The 13,727-nt window shown below is 33.1% G+C and overlaps 1 protein-coding gene across 14 annotated transcripts in view; it reads right to left on the minus strand.

Moving 5' to 3' along the window:
• The window catches only part of MIER1 (MIER1 transcriptional regulator), a 63,644-nt gene that overhangs the window by 15,046 nt on the left and 34,871 nt on the right, over positions 1 to 13,727 (minus strand). For all 14 annotated transcript variants that reach the window (XM_017532526.1, XM_017532536.2, XM_017532545.2 and 11 more), the window contains 5 exons: positions 11,822 to 11,983; positions 11,057 to 11,189; positions 10,293 to 10,357; positions 6,860 to 6,932; positions 688 to 839 (listed from right to left, as the gene is read on the minus strand). In XM_017532526.1, coding sequence (XP_017388015.1) covers positions 688 to 839; positions 6,860 to 6,932; positions 10,293 to 10,357; positions 11,057 to 11,189; positions 11,822 to 11,983 — 585 coding nt within the window. The remainder of the gene's footprint in view (positions 1 to 687; positions 840 to 6,859; positions 6,933 to 10,292; positions 10,358 to 11,056; positions 11,190 to 11,821; positions 11,984 to 13,727) is intronic.

Genomic DNA, 13,727 nt, shown 5'->3' on the forward strand with positions numbered 1-13,727 from the left:
AGTTCGATGCTACAATTTCTTAAGAGTAAAGTTTTTTCAAAAATCCAGTGTTTTCATCCTTTTTTAGGGAAAATAACTTTACTGAATGTCATAGAGAACACCAAAGAAAAACAAATATGATTTCAATCCTGATTGATTAACTACCTTTAAATATGTACAAAGTAGGATATGTAAAAACTTGGTGGCCATAGTATCCTAGAAACTAAAAAATTCATTTTATATCAATAAAAATCCCTTCTTTGTGGCTTCTTGAGATTCCTATAATTTTAATCAGAAAAGAAAAACAATGATTAAAAAGGTAAAAAAGATAATGCTGTTATATTAGGTTCGTGGTACATATTATATTAGGTTCACCATGTACATTATATTACCTGAGATGAGAAATTCCAACTTGGTATCTACAGCTTCTTAGGGATAGCCAAAGGAATTTTTAAAAGCTGAATTAAAAGTATATACAGGCAAAATAAAACATCATGGGTTTTGTTTCGTTTTTGAGCTTCACGGGCTTCATAACAATGAAGTCCGTGTGGTAACAATGGGTATCTTATAAAAGGATTATAACCTCAGATTCCCTGTCGATAATGTTACAAAAATTTGGTTGGACAGAATAACAACAGTGAAAGTGACAGCATTTACATGAATAAATGTGTATGGCAAAGTTCTAACAGTTTTTTCTTATTCACATACCTGTTCATTGTCTTTTATGTGAGATCCTTCAGGAATTGCTTCTACACCTTTCTCATCACCTGTTCTTCTAGATGCATCTTTAAGAAATATAATCACTTTATCTTCTGGTAAGTACTCAGGGTCCCACAAGAGCTGATCATCATTTTCATATACTAAATTAGCAAAAGACAGTATTAAAAAAATTTCTAAAAACTGACAAACTGAGTTTGTGTTAAAACATATTACTAAATAAAAAACTCATACTTAGAGCCAAATGTTGAGAACTGAGGTACAGTGTGGTTTTACTACTTGGCTGACTTCTTTCTTGGACAACAATTATAGTCTAGGTGAATTCAACAATTTAAACAGAGAGGAGGTACCACTTTATGCCCCTGCAGATCCAGTCTGATTTATCTTAACTTTACCAAATTCCGAGCTCTCTTGGTTTGAATACCATCTCTAGCTCGTACTATGTGTATGATGGCCTTGGGCAAATTACTTCCCTTCTGTCTCATCTGTGAAAGGAGGTAACAATTAACTTTACCATCTAGTTTTAAGGATTTACAACACTTTACAAGCATTCTGGCACATATTAAAATCCTATAATTTTAACTATCATTATTATTTTTTAAAAATGTCTAGAAGAATGCTCACCAAATGTTAACACCGCTTAATTTCTGGTGGTGGGATGTGAGGTAAATTTTACCTTCTTCTTTAGATTTTCTGTGATATTTGAGTATATAATGTATATAAATCACTTTCACAAAAACAAAAATCATTACTTTTTTAAAACTATTTAAGTTTCATCATAATTTCCATTATAAGATTAAAGCCTAAATCTAATCAAGCTTCAAAAAGTGAAAGGAAAGGAAGATGACCTAAGACAAAGCCTATGGAATTCTAAATAAGGAGAAAACATGGATAAAATTAAAGAGTCACAAATAGAAGAAATACCAAAAATGTAACATCACAGATGCTAAGGGAAGAGTGTTTCAAAGAATGGCTTCAAAGACTGGTTAAATTCTATTGAGTGATGAGGATGAAAACTGAAAATGGTATGCCAGCTTTACTAACAAGGAGGTGAATTTTGTGAGAACTATTTCTGTAGAGAGATGGAAGCAAAAGCCATACTGGATAAAATTGAAGAGCAAATGTAAAGTGAAGAAATAAGAAAACTCTTGAAAAGTTTAGTTATGATGAGACAGGGTAGTAGCTAGAGAGTAGAGCTGAAGAAAGTTTTTATGTTGTTCTGGTTTGTTTTCAAAGATAAGAGACAAACAGGGAAATGCCAACAGGAAGGAGCCAGCCTGAGAAGACTTTGACAATAACTGACAGTGTTTCAGTTATTGTCATAATAAAAGTTTCTTTTATTATGAAACGAAATTTACAGTTAATTAAGCTATCTTATGTACCAGGCAATGTATTAAGTATTTTCATATATATTATCTTGTCTCCTTACCCACACACACTTCAAAACCTTCTACCTTTTCTTGCTTCCAAAAATAGATACTTTTCCTTAAAGTACAGCTCAAGGGACAATATTGAGAAAATTTTCCTTAATAAACATTATTCCTCCTTTTTCTTTTTTCTTTTTTTTTTTTTTTGAGACAGAGTCTCACCCTGTAGCTCAGGCTGGAGTGCAATGGCACGATGGCCACTCACTGCAACCTCCGCCTCCTGGGTTCAAGTAATTCTCCTGCCTCAGCCTCCTGAGCAGCTGAAACTACAGGCGTGCGCGACCACACCCAGCTAATTTCTGTATCTTTAGTAGGGACGAGGTTTCACCATGTTGGCCAGGATGGTCTCAATCTCTTGACCTCACGATCTGCCCGCCTTGGCCTCCCAAAGTACTGGGATTACAGGCGTGAGCCACCATGCCCAGCCAACAACATTCCTTTTCTAATCTGCTGGTACAATCCTAGTTATACCCTAAATTATAAGTACAATAAAACTACCATGATAAAATGAATCTGGATATATTGCTGTTGATTTCCATTCTCTGCTCAGCCTCTGCTCTCCACAAACTAAGGTTCTTATATCCTCGGGATCGCTGGGGTACACAATGCCATACAGGGAAACCCTAGTTCAAAAATAATTCACCCACTATTAACTTAGGCACCAAATATTTACTAAGGGCCTATGGGGCAAGGATCAGCCTACTTAGTAGTAAGGCTACAAAGATGAGTAAACAAAAGGTTAAAATACATTGTGGTTAGTATAAATAATGTACATGAATTTAAGAAAATGTTAGTTAAGTATAGCTCAAGAGATTTTATAACCAAAATAGATAAAAGTCCAAAGAAGCGTGCCTGGATTATTATTATAAACTAACAAATCAGGTATATTTAACTGTTTGAATTAGGAGTGCTAACCAATAAGGAATGTATAATCTGCATGGAGCCTAATAAAAAGTCGGATGGCAGAGAGAAAAAAATTGTGAATGTCTCTCCAAGATACTAGGTAAGGAGGTTTCCATGTATCAGTGAAAAGGAGAATTCTGATTCATCCAATAAGTAGTCCCTATAATAAGGATATCAGGATATCTTAGTTTTATAGCACTTAAAAAAAAAAGTCTGTGGTCATGAAACTGATGAAAAATATCCTGTGAAATATTTTCCATAAAATGCACTAATCAGCACTGTCCCTTTGACAAGGTTTATCTCTAACAGCATGGCTTACATAATAGTTTCACGAATTTGGTTTGTGGTAAAGGGTACCCTAAGTGGAGACAAATTCTGGATATCTTGACAAAAGTTTTAATTTCTACAACTATAAAGCTGAGGAATGGCCCTTTAGCACAGCAATCCCTCCAGAGCAATCTCATTCAGCTAGGTTTAGTCTGATCCTCTTTACACAAACTAATATGCTTAAGTTCTCAAAATGAGAATGCTTCATAAATCACTCATTCCTGAAAAAAAATTACATATGTATAATTACTTTCTAAAATAATGTTAAAATGGAAAACATTCAGTTAGAATTTAAACTATGAAAAAATCAGAACAATCAGACAAAAGAAAGATACAGAGATAATTCAAACTGGAAAGGAGGAAGTCAAATTATCCCTGTTTGCTTATGATATGATCTTATATTTGGAAAAATCTAAAGACTCTATAAAAAAAACTATGAGAACTGACAAATTCAGTACAGTTGCAGGAAACATCATACAAAAATCAGTACCATTTCCATATGCCACCAGTGAACATCTGAAAAGGAAATCAAAAGAGTAATCTCATTTAAAATAGCCACAAATAAAAGTAAGTACCTAGGAATTAACCAAAGAAGTGAAAGAACTAGAAAATATTGACAAAAGAAATTAAAGAGGACACCAAAGAAATGGAATGATATTCCACGTCCATGGATTCAAAGAATCAATGTTGTTAAAATGTCTATACACCCAAAGCAATCTACAGATTCAATGCAATCCCCATCAAAATACCAATGACATTCTTAGAAACAGAAAAAAATTTCCTAAAATTTATATGGAACCACAAAAGACCCAGAATAGCCAAAGCTATCCTATGCAAAAAGAACAAAACTGGAAGAATCACATTACCTGACTTCAAATTATACTACAGAGCTACAGTAAAACAGCATGTACTGGCATAAAAATAAGACACATAGAACAGAACAGAGAATCCAGAAACAAACACATGCCTACAGTGAACTCATTTCTGACACAGATGCCAAGAATGTACACTGGGAAAAGATAGTCTCTTCAATAAATGGTGCTGGGAAACTGGATATCCATAGGTAGAAGAATAGAACTAGACCTCTATCTCTTGTCACATACAAAAACCAAAATTGATTAAAGACTTACATCTAAGACCTCAAACTATGAAACTACTACAAGAAAATATTAAGGAAACTCTCCAGGACATGGACTGAGGGCAAAGATTTAATACCCCACAAGCACAGGCAACCAAAGCAAAAATAGACAAATAGGATCACATTAAGTAAATAAGCTTCTGCATAGCAAAGGAAACAATCAGCAAAGACACAACCAACAGAATGGGACAAAATACTTGCAAACTACCCATCTTAGAAGGCACTAATAACTAGAACAAATAAGGAGCTCAAACAACTCTATTGAAAAAAGTCTAATAATCTGATTTAAAAATGGGCAAAAGATCTGAATAGATGTTTCTCAAAAGAATACACACATATGGCAAAAAAAAGTATCCATCAACAGATAAATGGATAAAAAAAAATGTGGTACTTATACATAATGGAGTACTATTCAGATAATGGATAAAAAAAATGTGGTACTTATACATAATGGAGTACTATTCAGCCATAAAAAAAGAATGAGATGCAGTCATTTGCAACAACATGGATGTAACTGGAGGTCATTATGTTAAGCAAAAAGTTAGACGTGGAAAGACAAACATCACATGTTCTCACTTATGTGTGGGATCTAAAAGTAAAAACAACTGAACCCATGGGGACAGGGTAGAAGGATGGTTACTAGACGCTGGGGAGGTGGGTGCGGGGGAGGGGTAAGAGAGAGGTAGGATGGTTAATGGGTACAAAAAAATAGAATGAATAATGCCTAGTATTTAACAGCACAACAGGATAACCACAATCAATAATAACTTAATTGTATATTTTTAGAGAACTAAAAGAGTATAACTAGATTGTAACACAAAAGATAAATGCTTGAGAGGATGCATATCCCATTTGTCATGATGTGGTTATTACATATTGCATGCCTGTATCAAGACATCTCATGTACCCCATAACTATATACACCTACTATGTACCCACAAAAATAAAAAATTAAAATTAAGCATAAAAAATAAGAGAATGGAATCATTATTCACTGTTGAGATACAATAAAATACACTAAAATAAAAAAACAAAGTATATTGAGATAAAACTACCTTCAACTATAATATAAATACTAAAATGTAAGTATAAAATAGGCGCAGTTATCTTTTATTGTCAAAATTTAAAAATTTAATAAAAAGAAACAAATGTCTAACTTTCAGTTCATTTATTTGCAGGAAAAAACTCAATGGTGAACATGTGCTAACCACTACATAAGCAAAGCATAAAATTGAGACTTAATTACAAAAATAAATACAAAAGCCAACAGATCATTTATTTGTGCACACAATTGTTCACAGAACATATCATATGTATAGAATTTCAATATATAATGAAGTCACTCCATACTGAAACCTTCAATGTCCCTATATGTTGCAGGAATTACCTTGAAAAATAAATGCTAGCTATTAAACATTTAAATGATGTATTAAAACATATTGCTATCACAAAAACTGTACTGGCCTGTGATGTTCCCTTGACTGCCTCTGACCTGCTGCTTTGCCCTGAGAGTAGGTGCATACTTAGAATATAAAGTAAGTTTTTGGAGAGAATGCTAAAAAGAAATAAACAACAAAAAAACTTCTATTAATAAAACTCCAAAGGGCTTTGTGTATATTAAGTTGAAATGTGAAGAAAACTGAAATAAACGAAACGAAGAAAGATTTCTAGTGCTGAGTGATGTCACACTGCACATGAACTCATTAGAAGCACACATACACAACATTCTTTCTGGTACTCACATGACGTTAATAATCTAAAGCAGACTCTTTAAAAAAAAATCTTCAAGTATTACATGTTATTGAAGTATGACTTACCTTAGGACTTCCAAATGAAATTTTAAAAATCATGTAAAATTTAAGTATACAAGTTGTTTTTTCAAATTATTTTAAAAACACAAAGTACTCCATTTTAGTAAGTATTCCGTTTTGCTTACTGAAAGTTTCAGAAGCAAATAAGCTTTTTATATCGTTGTTTACTCTCATTTGTTTTTAATTCCTTTCACTGATATAAAATGGCCTTTAAAAAACTAAATTATAAAGGTTAGAAAAGGATTAAAGTACAGAACATTGAAAATATAGGAAAAAAAGTAAGAAACTGTTGAGCCATTGTAAGTCACTCAAAACGAAAAAAAAGCATTCACTTTTTTCTTTTTTTGGCTACACTATACTATAGACAAAACTGAAAAAATTGAGTATAACATATTTCTTCTCACAGAAACAATGAAGGGTTCTGTTTCACAAAGCAATGGGGTTACAGTGGGGTTACTTAGTAGGCTGTCATATTCTTAATCACATTTTACATATAAAGTAACAGATCACTACATTGAAAGCATAAACTCAGCTAGGTAACTTTACTAATAACCCACCTTTTTCATTTTCTTTGTATCTACAAATGCCAACTGGAATTTCTGCTTGAAACATGGAGCCCACCATAATCTCCTATTTCAAAAATAATGTAAAACATTAATAAGATCTAGTAACACAGACTTTATATCTATTTTTTAGCTTCACCATCTTAGTAAACTGTTCCTGGTTTTTCTGTCATAAAATACAAATACAACGAATTAAGTACCTCAGAGGAGTACTGTGAAGATGAATGACAATAAACAATGACTGGATGAAAATATTAGTAATAATGGGTGAAATGCAATGTAAACAATAAATACAAACTTTACTTCAAAATATAGAGACAAAGAAATAAAAGTGAATTCTGATAATTCCATTAGTAAGATAACCGCAAAACACCTAAAAAACAAAGTCAAATTCAGGTATTTTCAGAATATCTACACTTAAGACAGATATGATCCCTGCATGTGTATCATCAGCATCACCTAAAAAATTTTTGGTTTTTTGAGACAAGGTCTTGCTTTGTCACCTAGGCTGGAATGATCATGGATCACTGCAGCCTTGACCTCCCAGGCTCAAGTGATGTTCTTACCTCAGTCTCTAAGTAGCTGGGACTACAGGCACATGCCACCACACATGGCTAATGGGAAACTGTTAGAAATGCAAATGCTCAGGCCCCACCCCAGACCTACAGACTCTGGGAACAGGACTCAAGTCACTGGTATTTTGACAAGCTATCTAGGTGATTCTGACATACACTTAAGTCTGAAAAACAGAGCTTCAAGGTTAAGAAAACAAAAAGGGTTTGTATAAAGCTCAGTAGGGGCCAAATAAATGAAACTCTAAACAAAATAGATAAGCAGGTTATGGCTTGACTTTCATTAAAACAACACAAAATGTTGTCTCTACAAATATAATTAAATAGGAAATCCAGTAACAGATATACACAGTCAAATCACAGGCTGGGTGAAACTGGCTGTTCTGAAAAGCATCTGGAAACTACCACTGGTGAAATTTCACAACTCAAGGAGACGGAGATTATATGAACACTCTTCTGTCTGATAGCTAAATGTTAAGAACACATTTACTGACATTTTCAAAATTGGGCACAAAAGGTACAAAATCATGGTCTAAAAGTTTAGATAACTCTTAGGATTTGAAAAGTCTCCTTCCTGCTATTGTAACTCCAATTGACGTGAGGATCTCATTTTATCCGGTACAACTTCAAAGATGTGCTTTATGTAATAAAGTTACTGCTATACCTGTAAGAAAAACCAATCTTTCTCATGATCAGTTTTCCAAAAATAAACAAACTTACAACAAATCTTCTCCACTCTTACAATGGAACTCTTTACATCTTCTACTATAAAAAGAGTCTTTATTGTCACATCGTGTGCCTCTTTTACCTTCACTCACCTATGCCTACTAAAGAACACTGTCAGGTTACTAACCCTGGCTGGCATGCTTCTAAAGAATCAATGCCTGGATCCATTCCAGGACAATTAAATTAGAATTTATGAATGAAGGCCCTGGTACTCAGTACTTCTAAGCTATACAAATGATTTTAACATAAAAACAGGGTTGAGAACATCTGGATTAGTATAAAGATATGCACTACCTTTTCCCTGTTCAGTTCAGAACATTTCTTTTCATCTGTTAATTTGTTCTGTAGTACAGGGAAGGGACAGGAAATAGCTCTTTGAAGATCATTATGTACAACGTATCATATATGTAATTTTCATTTAATCTTTCAGCAAGCCCCATAAGGCTGACATTGTCATTCCCATACTACATGGAAGAAGATAAAGCTCAAAAATTTGATCTTCTCAGGAGCACACAATTAGTAAGTTCTAGAGCTATAACCTTAACTCAGGTTTGACTTCAAAGCTGTTTCCCCTATCTTAAGTTTCTATAAAAATTTGATTTCATCTTATAAGCCTTAAAAACATGAATCTCTGAACCCTGACAATTATTTACAAGAAGAAATCATAAAGAAAGAAAACAATCTGCATTTACTCTGGCCTGCTTTATTACATAATTTTTTTTCTGAGAAAGGTTTGGTTAATTTATACCCTTTCTGAGTAAGGTGCGGCGAATTAATACCTTCCAGCAATGAAAGGGGTTCTACCTCTGAGCTTTTTTTCTTTCATTTAAAAAAAGAATGAATGCTTAATCAAACTGAACACTCCTTAATCTACTGAACACTCCATATTTTCAAAAAACAACATAATGTTGAAGATATAAAAACTTGAATATTAGTAGAAGAGCAATTTAAAAGGATTCCCAAGGTTTCTAGCTTTTTTCATGTGAATTTCTGCATAATATAGGAATCAACAGGATGAAAGAACCCTTGCCCAAAGAGGCCACACAAACAGTAAGTAACTTTCATGATTCTTGTTTTCTGTCTTGAATTCCATCATTTGCTCAAATTGACACATACCACACACTGGGCCAGTCTTGTCTCTCAACAAAAATAACATCATTCTTTCATATAAATGATTTAACCAGTTCTACATAAAAAAATTTTTTGAAGACATGGGGTCTCACTATGTTGCCCAGCCTGGTCTCAAACTCCTGGCCTGAAGTAATCCCCCTACCTCAGCCTCCCAATTAGCTGGGACAATAGGGGAAACACCTCTGCAACCAGCCAATTCTACATAACATTTTGATAGATTTTCCTAAGACCTCAGTTCTTTTACAACAACTTAAAATTCAAACTAATCTCAATATTTATCTTTAGATTCATTTCAGAAATTAAGCTGTATATAGTGACAAAGAAGCCATAACTGTTTCTTCATACAATATGCCAGTTATAAATGTCAACATTAAATTCAATCATTTGGAGAATTTTCCTTTTATAAATATAGAATGAAAAACTTGCAATACAACTATTAAACAAAATTTACTTAACAAATATCAAAGCCTCCATAACTGCTTTCCATAATACTGAAAAATATATATGTGATACTTTTTGCAGGGCAACAAAAGCCTAATTCAGCACTAGTTCAGGACTAAATCAGAAATGTGGATTTTTGTTTTATTTATTTTTTGTTTTGTTTTATAAAATGAGACAGGGTCCAGCTATGTTGCCCAGGCTGGTCTTGAACTCCCAGGCTCAAGCGGATCTGCCTGTCTCAGCCTCCCAAAGTGCTGGGATTACAGGCGTGAGCCACTGTGCCTGGCCAGAAATGTGGATTTCTAGTCTTAAGAGTGCTGACTTCCTCAACAATATCCAATTCTTTCAATTCATTTTATTTTATAAAAAGATAAATTTATCTCTAACCTAGATGTGTTAAGAAAGAATCTGAACATTTACCAAACATTTAAATGTCATAAAAGGGCTTACATCAATTTTATCAATATACACAGCTAGTAAAAAAAACTAATAATTACACTAGGCTTTTTTAAAAAAATTAATTTATCTAAATTTTGGGAAAACATTGTTCTAACTACCTTTTTCCAGTCTTCTGATGGAATATAATCTTCATCTTCTTCAGATTCTTCTTCTACTTCACTATCTAGAATAAATAAGACACCAATACTATAAAATGACTGCTTATCCTGTCTACATCTATATATCTATATATTATTTTTACATCTATCATCAAATATTTGGATATGCTCAAAGGTAACTAATGAATTAAGCCAAGATATTTCTAACCAAATAATTAACACCCTATCACTTAAAAAACCAAAACCAAAAACCCATGAACTTTCTACATAACTGTATTCTCATGAAATGATTTCCTATAAAAACTTAGGGGAAAAAACTGATTTAGAATAAAAATAATATTATCTTACTACATATTTCATGACAGTTTATTTTTCTTCAAGTGTTTTTCTTCCTTTTAAAGTAGAGAAATTTAGGTGCGCTTATGAATATACCTAAAACAGACTAAGAGGCAAAGAAAGTAAAAAATGTAAACTAAGGGAAAGACTATGAGAAATAAAAAGTGACCATGAAACAAACATTCAGACAGGGCAAGGAAAAAACAAATACACCCAAAGTCAAGTAGTACATGATACAATTACTGTAGCATATTCACTAACAACAGGGCCCCTGCATTGCTAAATTTATAACTTACAACAAAATCCATTAACTGTTGAAAAAAATTTCAGACTAAATGAATTCAAAGACCAGTTAAAAAATGAGCATTTTAGGGAATACCTAAAATAGTAAAAATTATATTCAAATATTATCAACCAATAACACTTACTTGTATCAAAATATTTACATCGACGTGGGCGGATTATTTCCTGGGCATCTTGAGAAGCAACAGATTGTGATGGATCATCATTGGAAGACTGAGTTTCATCTTCCTGACCTGATGAATCCTTTATATTCTCCTCCTATGGAACAATAAATTACATTTCTTTAAGATATAAAGAAAACTGTTGCAGATGAAAGGTGGTAGCATATAAATTTTGTTCTAATATAAGTAGAAGACTAAAATGAATATATTAGATGTAATATGGTATTCTGGGTTGGGTCCTGTAACAGGAAACAGTACATTAGCAGAAAAACTAGCATAATTCAATCTGTAGCTTGGTTAATAATTCAATCTGTACCAAGATGTTAACCTTAGCAGAAGCTGAGGTAAGAGCATACAGGAACTTTCTATACTAGCTTTAAACCTTTTATAAATCTAAAATTATCTCAAAATAAAATAAGGAAAATAAGCACAAACTGCCAATTAGCCTTTATTATTTAAAAGCAATAGTGTTTTTTTATAAAGTTGGTATACATTAATTAGAATAAGCACTGGGAAAAAAATCTGAATGACAAGATCAAACTGTTACCTCTCAGGAGTAGTTTACAGGGGATTCCCAATTTTTATATTATGTATTTCTATAATATCTTAATTTTTAATACTTAAGATCAAGAAGAGTAAAGAGTATAAAAACAAGTAATCAAAATATATAAGAAAAACTTTAACTTCAAGATAAAGACTACAATCTTAAATTTATGTATATAGGCTTACTTTATTTTCCCCACTACAGCCACTGTTGTCATCATTATCAGCGTCTTCATCATCTTCACCTTCTTCTTCCTCTTCCTCCTCTTCGTCATCTTCTTCGGGTAGTCGAACAGTACTACCATAACCATAAAGGCTGAGAAGTTCATGAATTGGCATGTCACCTTCCTAAATAAATCAAAATAAAATTTAATGTCTGAATCAGTGTTATTTCTGATTCCCAGGCTATAATCCAGAAATCTGTGGAGTATTCATTCTATCCTGAAGAATAAGAGCTGTATCATGAATTATCAGATCATAAAAAGTAAAACTGAAAATATTTCTGAAACCTAGGAATATATCAATCTTTTAAGGATTTCTATAAAACCAACCAATTCTAATTGCTGACAACAAGATCTTTTAAGTATAATTAAAAACTGGCCCTGGTCTAACATGGACTATTCTTTTTGCAATCAATTCAGTATATGCACAATGTCAGTTAACACTATGCATGGATGCCCACTCTTAATAAGAGTACCATACTTAATTTAAGGGTGGAGAAATAGAACAATGAGAAATAGACTATACATAAACTCAGAAAGGGAGATGAAATTAACAGCTCAGCCCGAACACATGAAAAAAAAAAAAAAAAAACCCCACAAACAAACCAGTAATAATATACAGAAATAACAATGGATTACATTAACCATATATTCTTTTCTATGGTTATCTCCATTTACATATAAAATCATCTCTTACAATCCTTAACATCTATCAAGGCTGGCAGAATAAGCATATCTTCAAAAAAATCAGACAAGTTACAAGCAGTAGATCCAGATTTAAACAGTCTAACTCCAAAAGCCCATACACATATCAACACACCATGGTGCCTCAGCCAGGGACTTCTCTCAATCCCCACAAAAAACAGACCCTCTGTGGATGAAAAACAAATGTCCATATGCAATGAAATGAAATCAGCTTTCTATACAAAATACTCACTCTAACCAGTAAACAAGAAATGTACAGTATTAGGTAAACACGACAGAATTCTGATTATAAAAATTTAATCCAAATCATGTGAAAATAGTATACACTCATGTACACACACATACAATGCCCAAGCTCTGAAGTCAGAAAAGAATCAGTTTAGAAGCTAGAAAAAAAAAGGGTAATCATAAAATAAGTCATGGTTCATATTTCTCCAGCAGTCATGGAAAGAAATAAAGAAATAAGTCTGGCTTGTATGTTAAACACATTGCCACAATGGATATGGGTAAATCAGACTGGATTACCACCTTCACTCAAAATCCATGTGCAAGAAGAAATTAATGATTATAATTTGGAAAATTTTTCTTATGAAGAAATAGGAAGAAAGTGTCATGCAAAACTTCTATTTCATATTACAAATGGATATTCTTGTTATGAATGAGTTTGTGGATCTATTTCGGAAAGATAAATCATTTCCAAGACCCCTAATGATTTGCAAGAAGCTACAACCTGAAAAGTGGTAACATTATCAAGGCAAGGTACTGCCACTCCAGCTAAATAACCAGCTGGCAAACAACTGATAGCTCTTATACTGTGGTTCTCAAAGTACAACACCAACAGTGCTTTAAGTGTTCAAGCATCTGGTCCATGTACAAAGGACCTGGTACAGGACATTGATATTTGGGAATCTGAGGAATCAGTACTTAGGAACTAAAACAAAACTTCAAAATAAGAGGTAGAAGTGCAATAAGAGGAAGATAACAAAAAGGCTAGCTTTATTTATTTACTTTTGGAGACAGGATCTTCCTCTGTCATCCAGGCTTGAGTGCAGTGGCGTAACCACAGCTCACTGCAATCTCAACCCATGGGGTTCAAATGATCCTCCCTCCTCAGCTTCCCAAGTAGCTGGGACCACAAATGTGTACCACCATGACTGGCTAATTTT

Source organism: Cebus imitator, unplaced genomic scaffold (genome assembly GCF_001604975.1).
Source record: "Cebus imitator isolate Cc_AM_T3 unplaced genomic scaffold, Cebus_imitator-1.0 Scaffold3, whole genome shotgun sequence".
Classification (NCBI taxonomy): domain Eukaryota; kingdom Metazoa; phylum Chordata; class Mammalia; order Primates; family Cebidae; genus Cebus; species Cebus imitator.